This window comes from Hemitrygon akajei, chromosome 22 (assembly GCF_048418815.1).
Source record: "Hemitrygon akajei chromosome 22, sHemAka1.3, whole genome shotgun sequence".
Lineage (NCBI taxonomy): Eukaryota > Metazoa > Chordata > Chondrichthyes > Myliobatiformes > Dasyatidae > Hemitrygon > Hemitrygon akajei.
In genome coordinates, this window is record NC_133145.1 from 25852239 (window position 1) to 25878667 (window position 26429).

General features: G+C 39.2%; 1 protein-coding gene across 1 annotated transcript in view; it reads left to right on the top strand.

The window, feature by feature from the left end:
• Nucleotides 1–26429, top strand: part of dnah9 (dynein, axonemal, heavy chain 9) — a 550870-nt gene that overhangs the window by 335041 nt on the left and 189400 nt on the right. Inside the window, exons 52-53 of the mRNA XM_073025877.1 lie at nt 6864–7052; nt 24934–25169. Coding sequence (XP_072881978.1) covers nt 6864–7052; nt 24934–25169 — 425 coding nt within the window. The remainder of the gene's footprint in view (nt 1–6863; nt 7053–24933; nt 25170–26429) is intronic.

Here is a 26429-nt window from a genome sequence, read left to right on the forward strand (position 1 = left end):
AAGGAGAGGTGGGATAAGTGTGGTTTGGTGCAAGTGACACCAGATGGTACAGGCTAGCGTGTAGGTTTGGACTTTGTACCCAGATATATTTTAAGGAAGGTGTAGTTGAAAGCTCAGCAACATCAGAATGATTTGTAGACAATGTGGTCAGACCTGGATACTAGAGGACATTTTCATGTTTCTATTTTTGGCTCATTTCATGGCCAAGAAGGGTGTTCAACTTATTATGATGTGCTGCAGTCTGAACAAGAAAACCTGAATGGTGATTAAAAAGGTGAGAAAAGAGTTAAGAATTTGGGGCAAAAGAAGGTAATGCCCTTTTGCAGTATTCAATGAAGCTAATAGTTTACTGTAGAGAACTGACTGTGGAATAAACATTGATGTCCTAATGAAGAGTCTCGGCCTGAAACGTTGACTGTGCTTCTTCCTGTAAATGCTGCCTGGCCTGCTGCGTTCCACCAGCATTTTGTGTGTGTTGCTTGAATTTCCAGTATCTGCAGCTTTCCTGGTGTTTGTGTTGATGTTTAGAGAGCTGATTATTATCAGTACCTTAGTGACTGGACCCATGTCTTTGGCTAATATCTGCAGTAGAATGTCAAGGAAGGTAAAATAGGGCCAAGGAACGGAACAGAAATGCAGCAGACACAACCCACAAATATGTACTTTTAACTATCTATAAGTACAAGGTCTATTGAAGTAGCTCACCTAGGAACCCATCAGAATTTCTCCCAAGCCTACAGCCTCTGCTGCTGAGGATAAGCTGTGCAACCACCTGGAAGTTCTCCAATTCAATTACTATTCTGATGTGGAAATATGTTGCTGCACCTTTTTCATTGCTGGAGTAACATATAGAACTAGTGACCTTGCAGCACATAGAAAATGCCTTCACAGTATGGGTTATGTTAGATCTAGCTGATGGTGTACATAAAAGTCTTAAAGTAATTTGTGATGGACAATATATGTTTCTTTGCAGTGACTCTACTTCCAATGAAGGCATGTTTGTTAAAAAGTGAAAAATGCACTTTATGGCAAGTCCATTTTCAAAAAAAAGTTGAAAATTGTTCTTGAACATGGTGCTCCTGGGACTTATTATATGCATAATGCTGCTTCAATTAGATGCCCTGATTGGAATACAGAATAAAAAATTTGAAATCATTATTTTAAGCTGTGCCAGTTTCTCCATAATAGTCAGTTCACTTTTATAACAAACACTTGATTTGTGCACCAACAAGCTCTCTGAACAATGGACTTAATGGGGAACTTGTTACATCACAAGAGTTGATTGATGATCAGCGCATTTTGAATCAATGCTGATCTAAAGCTCTGACTCATCTTTGCTTTCTTAAAGTTTGTGTGCTATTCCATCACGTATGTGGAAGATTCTAAGCTCCACATCTGGAAGCTTTCCAAGAGCATGGTTGAACACCATCTCCAGCCATTTTCACCATTTATTTCCTTATGTACCTTCCCTTCTGTCCCGAGTCTCTTGCCCTTATCAGCAAAAAGTAAACTTATATAAATTTTACAAAGACAACTCAGGGACTGCAGATTAATTTTGATTCACCCCTGTCACTCTGATATGGTGATGATGTCTCTTGGTAATATGGTGATAGTCAAGCACAGTTTTGGAGGCTATCTTTATTTTTTCTCTCCCTCAGGCACAGACTTAAAGTCGTCGTTTCCTGGAATTTATGAGCATTCCAGGCTCTCAATCATTATTGCAAGTGAATGTCATAAGCTGACTCCCTTGGGCAAGCATGTCTAAAATACTTGGTACTTGCACACCACATGTAGCATTTTGACAGTCATAACCGTATTCAATGGTGTCAGAAAGTCAGCAGTGAACCTGAGCAGTTACTAATTCAGTTCGAATTGGACAACTTCTTCTACATGGTTGATTTTGATACTTGTACTTTTGTTTCTTTTGGATGAACTTCGACACATTTCTGCATTCTTCCCTTTTCTCAATTATTTCCATTGGCATGATGTCATGTGTGGCACAGTACATCACCCTTCCACTCCTGCGTACTCCACAGTTGCACAACTATATACTAAGACTTATTAGTGTTAACCGTTTGACTGGTAAGTGGTGCTGTTGGTAATTCAGCACAGCAAGGTTTTTCTCATGACCTCTTTGCTGTGCCTCAGACATTTGAATTCAAATGAGTGCATCTGTATGCTTCTTTGAGCTCCAACTACTCATATTGCTTTGATAGTCTGACCTCAAAAATGGGTTCTGGTGAAGAAGTCCACACTAGAACATTAAGGTGAGAACAGTAAGACAGCGGCACATTCAATTACAGCATCCTCCACGAGGTCAACCAAAGGTGTCCTTTTTAAATGTCATTTAACAATCACAAGACCCTGCTCGACATTAAGAACTCAAAAATGCCACAGGTCTACCTCATCAGCGAGTTGCTCGTTGGCAGAGAAACTAAAGGAGTCAGACTTGGTGGGAATTGTGCAGCTGTGTCAGAGAGGTAGTGTCGCCTGTTTATAGCCACCCAGCAGAGAGGTGTCAGAGTTAGTGCTCTCCACTGCAGGTGATGTGGCGTGGTGATCAAGCTTGAATTGGTGCTGCCTCTCCAGTGTTCAACTGCCAGTAGACAAGCTGTATTGTGTTCAACTGCTGATTTCTTCAACATTCATGGAGTCGAGGTCTTGGACTATATTTTTTATGTAACTGCGTTTTACTGATATCTTATATGTGCTTGCTGTCTTATATGTGCTGTATGTGCTGTATGTGCTGTGTGTGACTGTTGGTACTGTATTTTGTACCCCGGAGTAATGCTGTTTTGTTTGCTTATGTTCATTGGTATTCATGTATGGTTGAATGATAATTAAACTTGAACTATGAACCAATGAGTATACATTTGGTCATTTCTGGGCAAATATCGCAGTAGATGTAACATGATAGATTGTCATTTAAATAAACTGCTTAGTTGCCAGTTCAAATTAGACAGTAGTGAGGCTCTTGTGGTTTGGATGAATGGGGAGGTGTCCAGTATTGATGGTAGACAGGGAATTTTGACATTTCAATATAAATATGGAGCTTTTAAAGTACCGGAAATGACAGTTAAAGATGATAGGTGTGGACCAGAGGATAGGAGCCCATCTCTTTTATATCACTCTCTATCAGGTCTGAAATATCTAAATCATGGAATGTTGAAGTTAGTTACCAGTCTTGTCCTTCTCTCAATCAAGTTTCTGTAATAGCTGTAACATGATAGCTCCATATACTAATCCAGGCTCTGTTCATCTTCCTCACGGTAATACTCCACTCATTTACATAAATATACTTGGGATCGTCAGGCCTACTATGTTTGTTAATTCAGTCTTGGCCCTCCTAGAGGAATACAAGGGAGAGCTGGAGAACAAGCTTGGGTAGAGTAGCACACGGCAGGTGTGGAGAGGCATGAAGAACATCACTGTCTTCGATCAGCCTAGCTGTAGAGCTTCAGAATGCAGCCATGAGTGGGCTAATGAGTTAAAGCAGTTCTTCAATATCTTTCACAATTACCCTCCTGTTCACATCCCCCTCAGCACACCAATCCAGGTGCCGAGGTACCCAATGCTCACTCAGCACCAACTCCTTCCTCCTTCTGCTCCCCCTCCAGTTCAACACATTGATGAATGACACAGGTTTCCACTGTCTACATCCCGTCCTTGCCTTGCACACCTCATATACCAACTATCTTCACCTCCCCCAGACCCCCCACCTTCCACCAACTCCCCAGTCATCATGGACTGTGAGGGGGGGCTCTGGGGAAACTCAGACATGGCAAAGCATTGGGACTGGATGATGTGAACCCCAGAGTTTGCTGAGCCGCTGTGTGGAATTCCTCAGCACATTTCAAACTGAGTCTCAGACTGGAAAGGACTCCGACTGTGTCAAAAACATCATGAGTGGTCCCAGTACCCAGGAAGAGCCTACTGGAAATCTTGAATGACTACTGCCCTGTGGCCCTGACTTCACATATCATGAAGACCCTAGTGAGGCTGGTTTTGGCTCACCTCCGATCCCTGGTCAGATCAAGTTTGCGTGGCTTCAGAGCTGTGTGTCAGACATGTCTATAAGCAGCACTGGGGCCTCACAGTGGACTGTATTACCTTGTATACCTTGGACTTTAGATACAGCACTTAAGTCATGTCATCTGCAGAACTTCTCTGACTCAGCAATAGTTGGGTGTATAAAGGGAGGATGAGAGGATAAATACAGGGCCCTGGTGGAGGACTTTGTCGAATGGTGCAAGCTGACTCATCTACAGCTCAACATCAGTAAGACAAAGGAGATAGTGATGGACTTTCGGAAGACTAAGCCTGCACAACTTTCTGTTGCTATTGATGGTGAGGACATGGATCTGGTGAGAACCTGCAAGTACCTGGAGGTGCACCTGGATGACAGACTGGAGTGGAGCACCAACACTGTGGCTATTTACAAGAAGAGCCCGAGTTGCCTCCACTTCCTGAGGATACTGAGGTCCTTTTGGAGTATGCAGGACTCTCCTTCACAAGTTCTACCGGTATGTTGTCGCCAGTACAATCTAATATGCGATGGTGTGCCGGGGCAATGGCAACAACACAGGTGATGCCTGCAGGCTCAAAAAACTGATTAGAAAGGCTGGCTCTGTGATAGGAGTCAAACTGGACACACTGGAGGTTGTGGTAGAACAAAAGATCCTATGGAAAATGCTGGCAATTCTGGGCAATGTTTCTCACCCTCTGCATGCCACCTTGGCTGAACCAGGCAGCATTTTTAGTCATAGACTTAAGACAACTGTGCTGCTCCATGGAGTGCTATATGAAGTCATTCTTGCCCTCGACCTTTAGGCTCTATGAGTCAACCTATAGTGATGACCCCTTCCTGTTAGACTGCTTGAGGTAACTTATGTTTTATTGTTTCTTTCTTCTCTTCTAATATTTGTATATCTGTGCACGGCAGTGCTACTGTGACACTATAATTTCCTTTGGATCAATAAAGTATCTATCTATCTATCCTTCCTTCCTTCCTTTCTCTACTTTCTCCTTACTCCCACCATTTGCTCTGGTTTCTGATCCCCCTGCCACACTAGTTTAAATCCTGATGAATAACACTGGTAGACCTCCCTGCAGGAATACTGGAGCTCCTCTAGTTGAGGTGGAAGCTGGCCTTCCTGTGTATGTCTTACCTGTCCTGGAATAAATTCTGTCAGTTCCCTCAAATCAAATTCGGTGCATGGTCCTCCATGCTGAAATGTTTACTGCAACTTTAAGGCCCTCATAAATGAGTCCGGTGAGAGCCTTTGCCTCAAAAGAATAATGATCATCACACAATAATTTTTTATTCATATGCATCAAAAAACTGATTCTTCTCCTTTCCAAGAGGTCACAGTTGCAGAATGTATGATTCAAACACTTTCTTAGTACAGCTGCAAGCACTTTGATGAGATTGATATTGAATAAGATTCATATTGCTGAAGGTTCTGAATTGCATCGACTTAATCGAGGTCTGACTAGAATTCTCAAGTACTCTTTCGATACTGACAAAATTCATATTAATAAACCAATAAACATTGAGGATTATTAAATTATATAATCACTGGTCGGTCAGCACAAAAATTACTGGGATAATTTCATTAAATTTCAAAAGATAAGCAAATTTTGGAAATAGTTTGTAAATGCACTACAGTGAATGTTAGCAACTTACCAAGGAACTGAAACGTGCAATTTAGGCTAAATTCAATTACCATCATAATTCTTTATTGCTGAGTTACAAATGAATGATGAATAAATTAGGTTTCATTTTGCTCACAAATATTATGATATTATCCTGTTTTTAATTTGTATAATGTTTCATGTTGTGAGTCAAGCATCTGGAACAGAGATCCAGTATATGTTAAGGCCAGATTAGCAGTAAGGTAACAGAACATGTTCAACGAGAAAAAGAATATTAATATTGAAAAAGCTCAACATGTATGAAACTTTGTTCTGTGAAGCAATGTCTATCTCCCACCACTGGCGAAAAACTGAAGGTTTGTTTAATTAATAATCTGTGCCATTAATTTGCAAAATGAGGAGAATAAACATTATTATTACACACAACGAAACCTCTGTTGCAAATGAAGGTTGGAACTGATTAGTCTCTATTACTCAGCGCATTTGTATGTTTATAACTGTACTAATGCTCCCCTAGTCTGTACTCAGGAGTGCTTGTTTATACATGTAGAGCTCTTGACTTTTAAGTATAGTTTTTTTTGTACTAAGTACTGATGGAGACCAAAAAAAAGGAGAAACTATCCACCCCCCCCCACTACCCACATCACACCTCTTACTATGACCAGACCATTAAGGTTAATTAGTGCAAATTAATTGCACAGATTATTAATCAAACAATTTTTAAACATTGCTATCAAAATGTTCTATAACAATATATACATTTTATAATGATAATTAAATGTTTTTGTTTAACATTTTAAAATTTTAAATATCTCATATACAATCTGTATAGATATGCATTCATTTACCATTTGGCTATGAAGTACTTTAGGAAGCCCTAAATTTTGGTAAGTGCAGTCTCACTCATTTCTTAAACCCCAGAAATATCCTACATATTGGGTAAACACCTTTTTGTATTACATCTAGTATTAGTAACAGGAAAAGGAGTTTAAGAAGGTGCTCAATGTTTGAATTACACAGCTGCTGTTGTTGATAATTTTTGATCAATAATTGACCAACTTTTCATATCTTATGATTTCCATCTTGCAGTGAGAGTTGATTTGCTGTGTTCCTGCTTCTTTTGCATTGTCTGAATGTAACTTTGTCATGGTCAGTGGGAAAAATAGTTTTGACATGTACTCTTTATTATTATTGTGCATTCTTCATAGGTTGGTGGTCTGGCTTCAGAAAATGTGCGTTGGGCAGAAGCTGTGTGCAACTTCAAGCAACAGGAGAGCATGCTCTGTGGGGATGTGCTCCTCATCACTGCTTTCGTTTCCTATCTCGGCTATTTTACCAAGAAGTATAGGCAAGATTTAATGGAAGGAATGTGGAAACCTTATCTTGAACAGCTCAAAGTAAGGACCAAATATCGCAAAATTTGGATATGCTTATGTAGAAATAAATTGACCAGTATTATAGCTTGCTAAGCAATATTTAAGATGGAAATTCACTTGTTACCTTGCCATGTGAATGTGAAATATGTAAGTTATAGAGTAAACTTTTATTTTTAATCACCCTTTATATTTACTCCATATATCAAGCAGATTTAGCAGTCTTGAAAGAACCTTTGGTGCACTCAGTAGTTATCTACCCAGCATGTTTTTGGCTGATTGTTTGATTTGTTCTTAGATTTCAGTTAAAAATGTCTGGTTCACTCTTTTAATTTCACCTCCCCACGTTTTCCTTAGTAATGAGATGTTAAGTTCGGACAAATACCTTTAATTTCTATATTCCTTATTACCAGCATATTTTTGACATTGATTAATTTTTACTATAAAAGTTTGTGATTTGAGAGATATCAGCATGGTTCACACTGGAAACTGCATCTATTATCCCAGTCAGAGAGTCACAAATTTATGGAATCTAAATAAAATACTGGTAGATAATGGAATTAAGATTGAGAGAGGGCAATTACAAAGACTGCAGTTTTCAGTTGGATTTGAGCATTCCTTTGCAAGTCTTTACTTTTTTTCATTTTGATGTTTCAGGAGTAACAGTACTAATTCTGCCTTGGTTAAATCTGGAACTCCCATTCTGAGTTGTAGTTGGTTTATTATTGTCACGCGTACTGACTTAGAGTGAAAAAGTGTGTTTTGCACACCATCCATGCAGGTCAATTCATCACATCCGTGCCTGAACGTAGGACAAAGGATAAGAAATAATAGAATGCAGGACATACTGTTGCAGTTGTAAAGTGCAATGCAGGTAGACAATAAGTTGCAAGGCCATGATGAGGAAGATTTTGAGGTAAAGAGTTCATTATACAAGAGATCCATTCAATAATCTTATAACAGCATGGCACAAACTGTCCTGGAGCCTGGTAGTATGAATTTTCAGCCTTTTCTATCTTCTGCACAATGAAGAGATAATGTCGGTGGTGGAAGGAGTCTTCAATTCTTTTGAGTGCTTTAACTAAACTGTGAGAACTGTAGACCGAGTCCATGATGGGGAGGCTGATTATTGTGATGTGCTGAGTTGTGTCTACAACTCTTCAGTTTCTTGCAGTCTCATGCAAAGCAGTTGGCATACCAAGCTGTGATGCATTGGATCTATTGTTTTGCTAATGGAGCAAGAGAATTAATAATTGAAAATGCAGGCATGATTTGTAAAGAATGGCATTGGAATATTTCATGTACTGGCAGAGAAGTGCATTTGTCTTCTGCTCATATCTGGTAAAAATGTTTGGCATGTGATCAGTTCTTCAGAGGAGTAAAATGCCAGCATGACTATATGTTTCCCCAGGAGATAACTGTCCATAATTAGTTAATCGTTTCATCATTCCAAGTCTCGAATATACTTCCATGTCGATATTAGTATCCAGTCACCTAAAGTAGATCTATGGCGGCTTTGTAGTTACCAACTTTGCTGAGTTCTGGATACATTTATCTTGTGGAAATTAAACTTCTGTCGAAACACAATTCTGTAATTGCTCCACCAACAGCAGCCGTATAGAAACTTTCATTGAGTTAGTATGTGGGAAGTGGTGCTATCTATGGTCTTATCTGCCATACCATATTGTGCAATCCTACAGTGGAACAGAACTGAACTAAAAGATTGTTTCAATCTTTTATGTTACATTGGAATTTAAACCGTTGACATTAATGTAGTATGTGTAATCTGTACTACAGGCATTAAGAAATTATTTATAAAGCCAGTTACATTGCTATGCAACAATAACTCCCCGTAAGTCCAATTAGATGTCACCATCAAGATCAAAAGCCATTTATTGTATGTTGTCTGCAGTTCTCTTGTTATCAATCTCTTACCAAACCACATCATTCAGTTAAATGGAAATGAAGATAGAAATGCTTCCTTCATAGACTGTGCAATGCCTTTTTAATAATTCAAAAATCTCATTTATTCTGCTCAAGCGGTGTCATCTATTTGTTTCACTGGAATATGTATTCTGTATTAACGCCTCTTTTTGTCTGGCACATTACTTTAAATGGCTGTTGTGTTTTATTATTCATAACAGCAGAAGAATGCATCAGCAAGAAAACAAACTTGTACTGATAGATAACCAGGTGACAACTAAACCAACCAGTTAGATGACATCATAAATCATAATCCTGTCACACATGTTATAAATAAAGGTAGAAAGGACAGGATTTAGCAGATGAGCAGAGAGAAATAGATTTAGTTCTAATGAAAGATCAATGATCTGAAGCATTAACTTGGCTTCCCTTACTGCAGTTTTACATAAATGAAAATAATATAACTCTATGGAAATGGCCATACAAACATCACAGTAAACAATAGCGTGATATCCCTCAGTTGTATCTCTGTGGTACCATTAAGTAGAATGTGATGAGCACTATTTCATTGTCCTCCAGTGTTTTTCCAGGAACTTGACCAGGCACCAACATGGTTTGTGTATCTGGCATGCATCAAGTTGTATCATTCCTTCTGCAGAACTATTTCAGGAGCATTCTGTAGGTAAATAAATGGTCCTGAGAACAAATATCACTGGACACTTTAGGTCAATTAAGCTTTTATTGTGAAGAGCCAGACAAGGACTCCACTCAAGCAAGCCCCAAACTTACATATTATCCAGAGGGTAGCTCACTTACCTCAAAAACAACAATGTCACTACCTCTGTCTTTGACCACTCAGACACAGCCATCAATTTCCTTCCCATGAGAGCCAGGATTTCGGCTCTGGCTGCATATCTAATCACCTATCCAATGTAATCCTAGGTCTTGTATGGGTTTATGACCACTCCTCCATTGTCCCACACTGGGCACTTGCCAAGTTCAACTTCAGTTGATTTTCATTTCCACTGGTGAAAAAGTGCAAAGCCCGTCATATACCTGCTGAGGCCATGATTCTCAAGCATGACCGAAATTTTCATTGGCCGGCCCACAACCTATAGCTGTGCCATTGCAACTACTTACCACACTTTCCAATATTCAAGGGCATACCAAAAACACTAGACATTCAAGTTTTTATGTTACACTATCAGCATACAGAATAGCTTGTTTCAATATGCATGTTATAAACATTGCTCTTTTACATAATACTTCATATTTTTTATAATATCTCTGTGGCAGAAATCTTGTTGATATATTATCAATTTAACTTCTATTAATTTGACTTTGCAACTCCACATAGCCCAGCACCCTCTTGTCATTTGGAGTTTCAAAAAAAAAAATTGGGTAGTATCTTCTCTTAATGCATAAAGCCGTCATGTAAATCATCTCACTGTATTGCTTGGGAGATAAGGCCTGGGGGAATATTATGTCAGTTGCAGAAATGGGCAATAACATGATTTGCATTGCATATTCCATTTTTATTATTGATGTGTTGAAGTAATATTGAATTGAAATGTTTAATTCATTAATAGTATACCATAAAGAGTAGGAAAAAAGGTTAACCCTCAACAACCTTTAGTTTTGAAGACAAACTGTTAAACATCTCAACTGGCAGACTGATTGGGTTATCTGAATGTTTTGGTGTGGCTGTGCACTTTGGATATTAACTCCATACAAACCAAACCATGAATGATGCTAAGCTCAACAAACTTAAGACATAGAAATAAAGGTAAATCCAGGAGACAGGTGCCCTTTCATCAGTGTTTGCAAACTTAGAGTGGCTGGATTGCTTTCTATCCCCCCTCGTACCTCAACCCTTTATTTTTGCCATCAGGATCAGGGAATTCTTGCATTAAGTTGGTTCTGTGTTACTCAAAGGCGGGCTCTCATCCCTGTCATCAACCTGTAGTCTTTTCCAGTCCTTATAATCTACCACGCTGTCTGGGAACAATTCCAAAAATGTTAATTATGCCCTTCTAATGAATTCAACAATACTTGCCCCCCCCCCCCCCCCGCCCCCCAGTCACCCTTAAAGCCTGAACTCTGTACAATTTCACATAAATCCCGAGAAGGTCTTTACAAATCATTTTATGTATGATATAGGCCCTAGAGTTATCCAAGATGCAAATATCATAAATAAATGTAGATAGATGTCAGAAGTATTGTATTGCCAAGGAACATTAAGTTCTACCATTCAGTTTCATAGTCACAATACACCTTAATGGTAAATAAATGGTTTAATTGTTCTGAATCACATTTATCAGTTTACTCTCGTGAGGCTGAATTGGGTGCTTTGTTAAAGTTGGAATAGCTCAGTGAGTAATACCCTGACAAGTATCTGTTTTGGTTAGGTAGAAAGAAGATATATAATTAGATCAGTGTTGTGGAATGAGCCAGAGTAGCCTTTGTGTGTGATTACCAGGTGTTTTTATAATTCTAGTTACAGTGAGACTGCTGAAGTACAAATTAGCCAGCATAGATGCTGACTGTTAGAACATAACTGAATTTACAAGACCTCTTTTTATCAGAACATCAATAACCTAACTTTTGGTTGCATTTGCAGCTGATGCTATTGTACTCTAGAGGAGCCTATTAATTGACAAGTTTCTGGTGATAGTGCCTTGGCTGTTGGTGAGTTGCCATAGATACCATACATGTTGGCTTCTCACTCACCATTTGAACAAGTACCATGGAGTGTGATTTGATGTGTATAATGGAGTGTGATTTTTTTTAAACTGAACCAGTCAAATAACATAGCTTTAAATCTGTTATTAGGACTCCTACAAGCTGAATAAAATGTAGTGTTTGGTTCCAAATCTTGTTGCAAAACATATAACCCTACTTCAGCACACAGCATAAAAGAGGTAAATGATAACAAGTTGGAAGGCCCTTATCTGATCAAGCTTTTCAAATATTGTTAGAAATTGTTTGTAACTGTCAGCAAATGGTGTAATTAGATTTCAGGCTTAAGATCAACCCCACATGGTTATCTAATAAAAATAAAATACTGTTCAGTTTGATGTTACATCTACTTTCAATTACTTTCATATTCTTAATATTTGTAAAAAGGTGCAAAAAAATTGAAATGTCCACAAATGAGCTACTCTGCATGGTGTGTTCTCAAGATTCAACCTACAGAGAATACGTTAGGAAGCATTATTAAACTGGTGTGACATTAAACATTGTAAAGGTATTGTTGATTTAGTTGTGCAATGTGTTCACTACGCAGTGTTAAAATTTATCTTCCTGTATTTATGTTGTTACTACCAGTGACTTTGGTAATCAACCGAGATTTATGTGTGCAATAAGATTGTGGTTCATTTTTTAGACAAACTATTTCAGAAACCACTACAAGATAGTGATTTCCATGGGGACATAATGTAGTATTTCTGGTTTGTAACTGTTAAGATCCACCATTACGAACAATGCAAAGGACCGGCAATGTCCATCTAGATTCTATAGTCTATAATTTATTTATTGCAATATATTTTAATCTAACTTCCTTGAAAAGGAAATTTCATATTTTGAAATAAATCATAACTATCACATTATTAGGCAGAGTAATGAAAAAAGTAATATGGTAGAAATTCTCATAGCCTAAAGCTATGATTCAAAAGGACCGATGCCTTAAAAGCAGACATATTGAAATGATTAATTGTCACATTGTTTATGAACCTCCATGTATTTTATGTTGTGAAATTATATAAAATAAGGTTCTCTATCTTGATGTCACTCAAAGGTTACATTCCTAAAATCTGTCACTCTATCCAGGGTAATAGTACACAAACAAAAGTCGCACTTTATCTCAGATAATATGATTATTTTGTTTTGTGATCCAGCTGATAATTGACAGGAGTCAGTCCCAATTGGGGCCTTTGACTATATTAACTCTGTCCTTTATAAAATCTTAAGTATAAGAGGTATGTGCTAACTTCACTTTCAATTATTCAGCTAAGCCTTCAGTTACTTTAATATTTACTTTAATCATTAATAACACTATGGATTGTGAAAGTAGCTATTAAGGGCATTTTTAAAGGAAGAAGTTGAAATAATACAATTTTTCAGGCTGGATCTTGTATATTTAAAAGTGTTAATTGTGTCTCTAATATTAACTATACTATGGAACAAATTTTGTACCATTTAGCTATTTTAATCAAATGAACATTGAGTTCACAATTCAAAACATCAAAGCTTACATATGATATCCAACATATGACTTTTATTCCTCGTGATATATAGTTGCTATTTTACTTTATTTTTTGTGAATGTTTAGGTATATTTTCACATTATCTACCTCGTTAATGTCCTTCTTATGACCCCAGCAGATCTTTGCAGAAGGTTCCTTGGAATGATGCTCCTTAGCCAGTCTGCTCATCTTTCACATATCTGCTTATTATTGATTAAGAAAAAATCCTTCAAATCATTTCTATCCTTTTTATTCAAAGGACAATGACCCTAACATCTTCAGTCACTCTATATAACTGAAGTCCTGATTCAATTAATCCCTTTACAACCTAAATCCATTACATTCTTCCAAAAATGCAGTGTTAAGAATTGAGCCGTGTATTCTTATTGTATTGTTTTATGAGGGTTTAACATTAACTCTTTGTTGTACTCAATGTCTCTGTAAATAGAGGGTGTCATTTACTTTACATTGACCGTCCAAAATGTGAATTTTGCTCTTATACCCACTTTCAAGTTTTACTATTTAATTCAGATAGCTTCCCCACCTAACTTTTCATTAAAATATTTCACTTCATACCTCTTTGTGGTATATTTCACAAGCCATACACCTCCCAAATTATTATCCTGTTTTCACCTCATTTTGCTCATGGTTTAATGCATATTGCATTCCTGATCATTTTTTTGTTCAACTGGTAAATCTCAATTTTATGACATACATACCTAAGTCATTCCTGTATAGCAAATAGAATTTTGGTCCTTGTAACTAATCCCTGGATAATCGAAGCACTGAATAACTTACTTTAGACTGAAAGAGTATTGTTCTACTGTTTTTTTAAAGCAATTTTTAAAATTATTGCCACTGTTCCTTAATGTTTGTCAACTAGTTTGGTTGTACTCTGTCAAAGGTCTTTCAGAATTCCACTTGCACATGATTAACTCTGTTGCAAAAACCCTTCAGTGTTGTTCAGTAGAATCTGATAATCAAATGTAAGGCTACCTTTAGATGAATCCTAGTCAGAGTGATCAGCTGCCTTTACCACATTAGTCCTTACCTTTCCCTAATTGGGACCTCTAACAAATCCATGATCATTTTCATTTATTAACCAGTATATTCCAAGCATCAATGAATTTTGCACAGATTAGCATCTGGAAAAATCTCCTCTGCTGTCCTTCAGCTGGTATAAATGTAAGTGCTCTTTTCAAGTAACAGTGTAACATTTCTATGATTTCAGTCTTTTATCATAATTATATACCAAACATTCTGTACAATATCCTTTTTATCTATTTTGTTATCTCCAATATAACTACTGTTTTCTCCATTACAGCTGCATTAATCACAGATTCTTCTGTGGTGCACATTTAGTATCTCAGCCATTTCCTGACTCTATAAACAAGTAGCATTTATGGTCTCTGATCATGATGGCCTTTTTTTCAAAGTCCTTCACTTGGTTTGTACGTTCATAAAAGACCACCTTTATTTCCTTTTTATGTTTGCTGGTGCTTCATTCTCCATGTCTCTTAAGTGTGTGTGTTAAGTCACTTTACTTCTATCGCATGTTAACTTCCAGCATCCTTGAGTATCTTCCCATGTTCACTTTCTGTCTGGCTTTCAGATTTTGATACTTTTGTGCCTTACCGAAATTGTCCCTCTTCCAGATATGTCTTTTTTTACCATTGTTGGGCTGTCCATAATTACACTATTTCTCATATCCAGTGACTTTCTTCACCAAGTGTTTCTTCCTCTAGTACATGCTTTAGGTGCCCCAATTCATTTATTCATTCCCCTGAATCAACCCAGCCAGCTTGCTACTTCCTTAGGCAAGGTACAAATCAAGTTGATTCCTTTACACATCTTTGCTCTTTGCACAATTATGTTCCCTGTCTATATTAGGTAACTGTTGAAACCTATATTTTTAAAAATTTGCTTGTAAACTTGTATCCTATCATTTCACCACTCTTCACCAGCTTTTAGTCAGTGCTAGGCACTTCTGTTTCATTTTATACAAGTTTCTGTAAAGTGTTCATTTTCCAAAGATTAAAACCAGTGTGAAATCAGGGTAATGGAAGACAAAAAAAACCCACAACTGAACCAAATAAAAAATGTTTATCAGATCAGGCAGCATCTTTGGAGAGGGAAGCAGTTAATGTTTCAAGTAAATTACTTTTTGTTAGAATCAAGTGCCAGTGCCAGACAAGTAGGATTGTTGAACAAGGTTTGATGTCAGTTGGGATACTGGCAACAAATTATGCAAAGTTCAGGACAAAGCTCAGGCTGCCAAGGAGATGTTCAAATTGTTACATTTAATAAAGATTTGGATGAAGGTTTCAGCAGCACTTGTGGCGAGGGAGAGCATGTGTGTAATTTAGGAAGCAGGATCTTGGTGAATATCCCTCTGAAATTTTCTGCATTAAAACAAACAGAATGGTGTGAATTTGGTCTTGGTACCAGAAGGATATTCACAAAAAATCCCAGTAAAACTTGGGGCTTATCTATACCAGTGTAAATTAGTTTTTAAAGGTGTAATCATTATCATCAAACTCTCTTGCACTGAAAATAGTGACTGAATGGGCATTAAAAATGGCTTTTATATTTTATTTCTATGCTGATATCATACAACTAGAAAAAAATTAAAATTCAAAGGAGGAGCTCAGTTGGTCAGAAAGCATCTATGGAAGGAAATGTTTCACATTGAGACACTTCATTTGGTCTTAACCTGAAATGCTGATTATCTATTTCCCTTGCTAGATACTGCCTGCCTAATCCCCCAATTTCCTCCAGCTTCATAGGAACATAGAAAACCTACAGCACAATACAGGCCCTTTGGCCCACAGAGTTGTGCCGTACATGTCCCTACCGTAGAAGTTACTAGGCTTACCTATAGCCCTCTATTTTACTAAGCTCCATGCACCTATCTAAAAGTCTCTTAAAAGACCCTATTGTATCCACCTCCACCACCGTTGCCGGCAGACCATTCCACACACTCACCACTCTCTGAGTAAAAAATTTACCCCTGTAGCTACTCCCCAGCACCTTAAACCTGTACCCTCTTTTGGCAACCATTTCAGCCCTGGGAAAAAGCCTCTGACTATCCACACGATCAATGCCTCTCATCATCTTATACACCTCTATCAGGTCGCCTCTCATCCTCCGTTGCTCCAAGGAGAAAAGGCCAAGTTCACTCAACCTTTCTCATAAGGCATGCTCCCCAGTCCAGGCAACATCCTTGTAAATCTCGTCTGCACCTTTTCTATGGCTTCCACATCCTTCCTGTAGTGAGGTGACCAGAACTGAGCATAGTACTCCATGTGGGGTCTGACCAGGGTGCTATATAGCTGCAACATTGCCCCTTGGCTCCTAAATTCAATTCCACAATTGATGAAGGCCAATATACGATACGCCTTCTTAACCACAGAGTCAATCTGCGCAGCTGCTTTGCTTGTCCTATGGACTCAGATCCCAAGATCCCTCTGGTCCTCCACACTGCCAAGAGACTTACCATTAATACTATATTATGCCATCATATTTGACTGAGCAAAATGAACCACTTCACATTTATCTGGCTTGAACTCCATCTGTCACTTCTCAGCCCAGTTTTGCATCCTATCAATGTCCCACTGTAACCTCTGACAGCCTTCCACACTATCCACAACACCTCCAACCTTCACTGTATGTTGCTCCAGATTTCCAGTAAATGTATCTTGATATTTGACATAACATAGGTAGAGATTCTCCTCTGACCAGTGTATATATTCTGCAATGCACTTTCCAAAATTCAGTTCAATTACAGACTTAATTTTTCAATAGGGGAGGCTGCACAATGTGGAACATGAATTCTGATGAGCAAGACAGGTGATATGTTGCTGTGGTAGCTTCTGATAGAGTTTAATCTCCTGTGTAATAAATCTTATAGAAAGTAAGTTTGTCCACATCTGAACAAGTTAGGCAATATAATTCTACTGGCCAATGGCTCAGATATCAATACCTGAAGCAAATCTCACCTCAACAAAAAGTAATGTGAGGTTATTGCAAAATGATAACTCGATTCCAAGGGCCGGACGCAAGGTCGTCCAGGGATTGTTTTTCAAATAAAGTGTGCTATCCCATCATCTAATTTGCTGCGATCAGGAAGAATGTACACGAACCTCAGGACTCTCACTAACAGGTTCAGGAACAATTATTATTCTTCAGCCATCAGGCTCTTGAGCCAGTAGGGATAACTTCACTCAACTTCACTTGTCTCATCACTGAACTGTTCCCACAACCTATGATTCACTTTCTTTTCATCTCATGTTTTCAATATATATTGCTTATTTATTAGTATTATTTAATTTTTCTTTTGTATTTGCACAGTTTGTTATCTTTTGCACATTGTGGTTGTTTGTCCATCCCGTTGGATGTGGTCCTTCTTTGATTCTATTATGGTTTTAGGACTTACTGAGTATGCCCACAAGAAAACCAATGTATATGGTGACATATATATACTTGGTGATAATAAATTCACTTTGAATTTTGAACTTTTGGACTGTTTGATTCCAGACCTCATCCCATCACTGGTCCAAACATAGGCTCCAATGAGCTAAATTCCTAAGGAGTTAACACCCTTGATATCAAGACAACATTTGAGCATATCAATAGATATGCATCAATAGACATTGAGGGTAAGTACCCCAACAGCTGAAGTCATACCTCACACAAAGGAAAATGGTTGTGGTGGGTGAAACCAATCAATTGTATCTTTACCGAAGCTCCACCATCATCATCTTCTGGTCTTTCATCAAAGATCATTTTCTTTTCTAAAATCATCAGAGAGGATTTATGCCTCTGTTGGCCTAGTGTTCAATTTTATTGAAACTGTTGAAGTTTTCATTCACTATGAGCTAGGTAACATTCACTGATGGGCTGGTGAACAGTATACAACTTTCATGCCATAGAGGTAGGTATTGATTATCTGCACAGCAGAATGTATCAACACCTACAGTACATTTGACTTTCAATGATGTTACTATGCCTTAATTGACAGCATGTGGGTGTTTATATTGAGCAGAAGCTCAACTAACCAGCTACATGAATATTGTGTCTACAAGAGTTGTATCCGGGGAGATATTTCACCCCTTGATGTCCCAAAGCTTTTCTGCAATCTACAAAGCAGAAAAAAAAATTGCCTTTTCCTGGATGAGTGCTGAATCAACAGCATTTAAAGAGCTTGATATCATCCACAACCAACAGCCCACTTGATCTGCACCCAATTAATCTAATGAAACCCTCCACCATTTGCACACAATGTCTGCAATTCACACTATTTGCTGTCACTGGCAACTCCAACAGCAACCACAAAGTATGCTGCTGAGGTACATCCTAAGATGTGCTTGGACACATCATCAGTGATGTAACCTGTGGTCATTGGGTGTTTACGAGTCTTTCAACATTAGACACCCTCACCCAGTCAACACAGCCAAGGTTGATCAGACCTCAGCTTGTGTCCCAGTAGCACTGGTCCACAGGTCACATCTCTTGACTGATAGCCATCTGGAGGCACACTGAGCAGCCTCTGTAATGGCCCTGATGGTTCTATTCTTTGCAGCCCCACCCACCCCTGTAATGCCAAGGGGAGAGTAGATTCTGCAGAGCGAGCAGCCTGCAAAACCTCTACATCCCACCTCTATAGGCTCGCATCGTGCCCTCCACTCCCCTCTCTGGTATGGCTCTACCTGTTCCTCATATTTGGCTGCCTTATACACCCGAATGCCTCCTCAATTAGGTCTTCCCAAGGCTCTGTCAGTTCTACCATGACCATCTGCTTCAAGATTTCTGTCAGAATGACCATGTCAGAACTCAGTAATGATGATGCAATGAAGTCAGGGAACTTTAGTTGCTCGCCAAGATTGATTTTCAGTTGCCAGTCAGACGCAATGGCGAGCAAGTTTACTGGTGAACTTAGCTGAGAATGTGGTTGGTCTCCATCTTTACAAAAGCAATGGTCTTTCTGGGTTGGCTGAGGTGCCTACTGTTGCTAATGGCCGAGGAAATATTTCCTTCCACTGCCTTCAGCACCTGGTCATGGCACCAGCAGTAGCAGCCTTCTCCCAGGGCTTTTGGGCAGCTGCTGAGGATGTGTTCCAGTGCTCCTCTGCTAGGGCAGAGAGGATATCATGGTGTCTCACTTTTGCCCCAAGCGAAAAGGTTCCCTGGACAAAGCAGAACATCATACTCAGCCTGGAGCATGAACTTGATGTTCTGTGGTTCTGCCTGCCAGATATTGGTTCAGGAGATTTTCTGCTTCCGGGCAGCCTCATACCTTGTTCAAGCTCCCTGCTGCCCCATTCCTCTCTTCCTGGGCCAGTTTACACTGGTCCACACCCTGGGCCCTGTTGAAGCAGTTTGAAGGGAAGCTTCCCAGCCCTGCTTGACCAGACGCTATTGTCCCTACCAGATTCCTGTACCCTAGACATGACTCGGTCATCACTGCATCCTGGGCCTTTGACTTCCTGCCTGTCTGGCTTCAATGCCTGCTGTCCTGACCTTGTGGTCTCTAGAATTGTTGTACAGCAGTAATTCTTTTGTACAGGAAGCCAGGCTACTGAAGGGAAGTAGCCTGGTTTCTCTTCCTGTACAGAACAATGCTGTTCAGGCTACGTGCGAGACCCAGCCATTGATCTTTCTTTCAAGAGTATCAACAGTTGACGTGGATACCTCATATGTCAGCATTGGCCAGAATATTCTGGGGATGATGCCATGCTGTTAGATCCCAGCCTTGAACTTGCCAGGTAGGCCTGACTTATCCACAGTGGTGAACCAGACTTCTAACTCCTTGGTGGCCTTCCAGATGGCATCACTTAGGCTGCAGTCAAAGATGCTCCCCAGACTCATGACTGGTTTCTCAGAGATGGATGGGATAGCAATATAATACAAGGAGAAATGGAACCTGTCTGGGAGTCTGCCTTTCTTTAATACCAGAGACCTGATTTTCTCTGGCTTAAAGCTCATCCTTGCCCTTGCAATGTCCTCTGCTGCCTGGGAGTGATGATGTTGTTACAATGAGGTCATCGGTGAAGGCTTTGAGTAGGGGCTGCCACAATGCTGATTTAGTGATGGGAACTGCTGAGAACTTTTTCACTTATTTCAGAACTTTGGAAGAGAGCAGAGCCATAAGCGATGTCATGTAGATTTTTGTTGCACTCTTATTAAATTAAATAATTCTTACACACTGTAAAGATCATTGCATTGTTAACATTGATTGTAATGAAAGTAAAAATAAATTGCTTGCTCATAGCTTAGCAGGTGAATTTCCTACCCAAGAAACTCCCGAACCATTTACTGTTTAATCCCCATTCTGTGCTGAATTAGCTGATCTCATTTATGGTAATAGAAAGTCAAACACTGAAGCTGGCATTCTGCCTGTGAAATCTGTGTTGGCATTTGCTTAGAGCAATTTAAAACTCTTCCTGCTGCCCAGGCCTTGTAGCTTTCTTTAGTTATGTATAACTCTGCATAACACAGCTTTAAATCCATGTATAATTTTCTCTGAAAGTGTTCTTTTTTGTGGTTCTACTGCTCTCTACGGAAAAGCACCAATAATCCTTGTCAGAAGGAAATGCCTCATCATCTGCCTCCTGAATCTCTTGGTAGTGATTTATAAATTCTCAGCTTTGACTTCCCACCCACAGGAAATAGGTCTTCCTTACACTGTCAAAATGCGTTATGATTTTAAACTATCTCTGTTAACTTTTCTCTTAGCCTTCTCTGCTTTACTCCACTTTACTGCTTTACGAATGTTGCTCTTCGTCTACCTTTACTCATACTTCAAAACTCCTAATAATCTGTTTATTATTTAGAATTAGAATTGGAAATAGACTTATTATGAGTGAAATGTGAATCAGAGTCAGGTTGAATATCGTCGGCATATGTCGTGAAATTTGTTGTTATATGACAGCATTACATTGCAATTCATAATAAAAAAAACTGTGAATTACAGTGAATATATATATATATGTATAGTGTGTGTGCCTTCAGGCTCCTCTGCCTCCTGTCTGATGGTAGCAACGAGAAGAAGGCATGTCCTGAGTGATGGAGGTCCTTAAAGATGAACACCGCTTTTTGAGGTGTTGGTTCTTAAAAATGTCCTAAAGGCTCGGCAGGCTAGTGCCCAAGATGGAACTAACTGTGTTTACAACTTTCTGTAGCTTATTTTGATCATGTGCAGCACCCCCCAGATGATGATGCAGCTAGTTAGAATGCTTTCCAAAATATATCTGTAGAAATTTGTGAGGGTAGCAGTAAAGGACAAAGATATTAAATTACTATAAATTACTAAATAATTAAATAATCCAATAAAAGAAATAATGAGGGTAGTGTTCTTGAACCATTCAGAAATGTGATAGCTAAGAGGAAGTAGCTATTCTTCAATAAGTATGTGTCTTCAGGCTCTTGAACCTCCTTTCTGATAGAGAAGAGGGCATATCCAGGATGGCAATGGTCCTTACTGTTGGACTCCACCTTCTTGAGGTGGAGATGCCCTCAATGGGAAGAGCTGTGCCCATGATAGAACTGTCTAAATTTATAACTCCCTGCAGCCTCTTATGATCCTTTGCATCGTAGTCCCATACCAGACATTGGTGACATACCAAATCTCCTCAAATTCATGACCAAGTGGAGCTCATGGTGTCCATGATTGCATCAGTGTATTAGGACAAGGATAGATCCTCTGAGATAATTGATGCTCAAGAACTTGAAGCTGCTCACCCTTTCCACCGTTGACCCTTCAATTAGGACTGGTATGTGTTCTCTCAACTTCCTCTTCCTGAAGTCTACAATAATTTTGTCGGCTTGCTGATGCTAAGTGCGAGGTTGTTCTTTCAACACCACTCAACCAACTGGTTGTCTAACTCTTGTAGGCATCCTTGTGACATCTGAAACTTTACTAATAACATCAGCAAATTTATAAATGGCGTTCCTTTATATTGAATGTATCTTCCAATTCTTAAATTTCTGGTCTTAACACTGTATTTGTCTACACTAAATTATAGCTCCCACTGGCAGGACCAGTGAATTTTTCATTTTTCTGTTCCTTATTTTCTAACCATCTCATTATCTAACAAGTATACTTAACCTTGAGGTATAACCGTACCTAATCTTCATGAATCATTGTTATGCCAGTTTACTCTAGTTTTTAGTGCATGAGCCAATTTTCTATCCATGCTGCTATATTTCCTACATTTCTTCTCCCATAAGGCCACTTTTTTTGAATTAAACATGCAATATTAATCACTGTCCATATGGTCTCCTTAAACTGCTTTCAATTAGTCAAGGAAGTAGGAGTAGAATCTTGCAGATTTTCTTATAAGCTCCAATTGACAAAGATTTTCATCTAATTTTTAACATCTCCTGGGAGTATCTGTATCTCTGCTTGACCCTCAGAGACTATGGATATGATGCACTAACCATTGCAGCTGTCCAGAACAGGATAAACCAATTGATCTTCTCCTAGTATTAATTTTCAGAGGTTAATTTGTCATTTACAAATCTTCTGTAAGCTTTCTTATCAACCACTTTCAGAAAACCCATTAATATTGCATCTCTTGGATTCTGTTAATCAATCACCTCCCTTTAATAACTTGACCTTATTGTTTTTGACTTGCAGAGTCCCAAGGCCATGATCATCACTATAAAGTGAGCTCTGGCTGACTAATTTGAATATGACATTTAGTCACTTAAAATACTGTACTGCTGGCAAAAGTAAGCAACTTTAGAGGAAAATTGGATTTAAAAAGTACTTCTCTGCAGCTGAACAAACAAAAACCATTGAATTGAATTGAAGTGATTTATCATTGTCACATGAACTGAAATACAGTGAAAAATGCATATTTATTCCATCCGCCACAATAGGCAGGATCTTTTATGGTCACCCATTTTAATTCTACTTTCCCATTCTTGTTCCAACATGTTGGCCCATGGTCTCCTCTACTGCCACAATGAGGCATTCTCAAGTTGGAGGAGAAGTATTCAATATTCTAGCTGAGTTGCTCCAACGTAATGGCTTTCTCTGACCTCTGGTACTTTCTGCGCCCTCCCTCTGCTCTCTTTTTCCATTCCACATTCTAGCTTTTCTCTTCTCCTCACCTACAATCACCTTCCTCTGGTACCCCTCCTCCCTCCCTTTGTCTCATGATCCACTTTCCTCTCCTACCAGATGCCTTATTCAACCCTTTACTTCTTCCATCTATCACATCTCAGCTTCTCACTTTATTCTCCCTCCCCTACCCAGCCATCTCCCCCCCCACCCCCACCTGGCTTCACCACTCCCCCTACTTCTTATTCTGGCTTATTTTCCTTTCAAGTTGTACGCAAAGACTTTGAGTTTATTCCTCTCCATAGATACTGCCTGATGTGTTAAGTTCCTCTACTATTGAGTATGCGTATTAATTTAAAGAGATTTTTAAAAATTAGCCTTATTTGTCAAAACATAAAAACATTCAGTGAGATGCATTGCTTGTGTCAGGGATGTGCTGGGTGACAGCCCGCAAGTGTTGCCAGCCAAGCGTGCCCTCAACTTACTAACTCTAATCCGTACGTCTTTGGAATGTGGCAGGAGACTGGAGCACACGGAGGAAACCCGTGCAGTCATGGGGAGAGTATACAAACGCCTTACAGGCAGAGTCAGGAGTTGAACCCTGATCTTACAATTGGTGCAATGTAAAGCATTGTGCTAGCCACTACACTATTATGCCACTTTTCTTTTACATGGTGCAGTGTGGTAGAACAAAGTCAAACAACAATAATACAAAATAAAGCGTGACAGCTACAAAAAAAGCAGTGAAGTGCGATCATAATGAGGTAGATCTTAATGGTCCATCTTAACATTCTAGGCAAACATTTGGCAGTCTTATAACAGTGGGGTAAAACCGGTCTTTGAGTCTGGTGCTATATGTTTTAAGGTTTTTGTATTTTCTGTGAATGGAAGAGGGGCATAAAAAGAGTGTTCAGGGTGTGTGTGGTCTTTGATTATGCCGGCTGTTTTACTGAGGCAGCAGTAAGTATAGACAAGTTTCATGGAAGGGATAATGTGCTGCTGCTCTGTGTCCACGACTCTATGCAGTTCCTTGTGGTTACATGCAGTGCAATTGCCATACTGATCATTATGTAGATAGGATGTTTTCTATGGTGCATTGATAAAAAATATTCATGGTCAAAGGGGGCATGTCAACTTCCTTTGGCCCCCTGAGGAAGTACAGGAAGTGAGGTTTCTTGGCTGTGACATCTACATGGTTGGACAAGGACATGCTGTTGTTGATGTTCATTCCTATGAACTTAAAGTCTCAACCCTCTCAGCCTCAACATCCATGTAGACAGTAGCATGTGTACCACCGCACTACCTGAAGTAAAAAACTTGCTCTTTTGTTTTCCCCATATTGTGGGAAAGCTTGTCGTCATGACACCATGTTACTAAGCTCTCTATCTCCCTCCTGTCCTCTGACTCATCATTATTTGAAATACACCCCACTGGAGTGATGTCATCCGCAAACTTGTAGAATAGAACCTGGCCGTGCAGTTACATGTGTGCAGAGAATAGAGTAGGGGGCTGAGGATGCATCCTTATGGAGCACCAGTGTTAAGAATAGTCACGGTGGCAGTGATAGTGCTTATCTTTACTGATTGCAGCCTATTGGCCAGGATGTCAAGAAGCTTATGTCAAAGTTTTGCTTTGTGAAACCATGGTTCCAATCACGATTTTCTTTTACTAAGGTTCCAATCCCAGTTACTTCTGGCTTGGATCCATTGACAATGCTTACGGATGATGCTGACGTTGCGACCTGGCAGAATGAGAGCCTCCCTGCAGACAGGATGTCCACAGAGAATGCTACCATCTTGACCAATTGTGAACGCTGGCCACTTATGATCGACCCCCAGTTGCAAGGTATCAAATGGATTAAAAACAAGTATGGTGAAGACCTCAGAGTTGTGAGGATTGGCCAGAGAGGGTAAGTCAATTATCAATGGAAATGTTGAGTGTATAGTCATATGCACAAGTACACGTATGTTCAGGTGCAATGAAAAACGTACTTGCAGCAGCATCACAAGCACGTTGTGATACAGTATCCACAAGAAAAAAAAAGAAATTCTACACAACTTTTAAAACCAAGAACACAGAACATTAAAAAAAAAGTCTAGTATAGTGCAATAAGTGGCCAAATATCTGTCGAACTAGTCTTTGTCCTTGAGATTTTTGAGGAAGGTTTAGCTTCAGAACATTGTCAACCTGGTGTTAAGTCTGTTCAATTAAAGGACCTACCTATCATGAGCCCAATAAACATAAAATTAAATTAATCCTTACTTTATATGTGTGACTTAGTGCATATTTATCTGAAGCAACTAATTATTATTAATACAAGGACCATAGATATCCCTGCATCAGTCCTATGGTATAGGAACATGTAATAAAATTAAACAGAGGACTCTGATCTGTCTAGTATGTCTATGCTTTTAATCAGCATTTGCCTATCAAGGCACTTACTAAGTGCAGCAATAATGGTAGTCATTCAACAAAATATCATTCCTGTGGTAGGTCCAAGGACAGCCTATTTGTTTATTTTTAAAAAAGGGAACTAATGAACCCAGGTTGCCAGCATTGGGTCAGGGACCTGCTAACAAAAACCCTCTGTAAAATTGTACACCGACAGAGAAAGTCGCCCTGAAATCTAGATTAGCTCAGTGACAAATGTGAGGTGAAGGTAATCTTGTAAGTCCTAGTGGTTCCCTGAACAAGCATTGCAGTGGGAATGACATCATCACATGTACATAAACAATGTGGGAAACATTTCATCTCCCAAACCTGACAGGAAGCCAAATTTCTGGAGTGGTGCAACTCAACGCAAAAAGTCTTATTTGTGGAAACTGGTGATGATCAGACAGGAGATACTGGAAAGCTTAGTACATTGTGACCAAATTTCCATGCTTCAGTACTTGTATACATACAGCTTTGCCAAATTGCGCTGTAATCTTTGACAGCAGGAGCCAACATTAAACTCAAATCACTTCACGAGTATACTTTCAGCTGTCAGGGGAGGGAGGAGCTGGTTCCTAAGACTGGTCACAAATGGAATGTGTTTTAACACATTGCTTCAGCCCACCTCCAAAGCCCCATTTTTCTCCTTGGACATTCCTGAATTATTATTTAACCAGGTTCCATCCCTGGTTTAAAGCATGCTTAACAAGCAATTTCTACTCTTTCCTATGTTTTC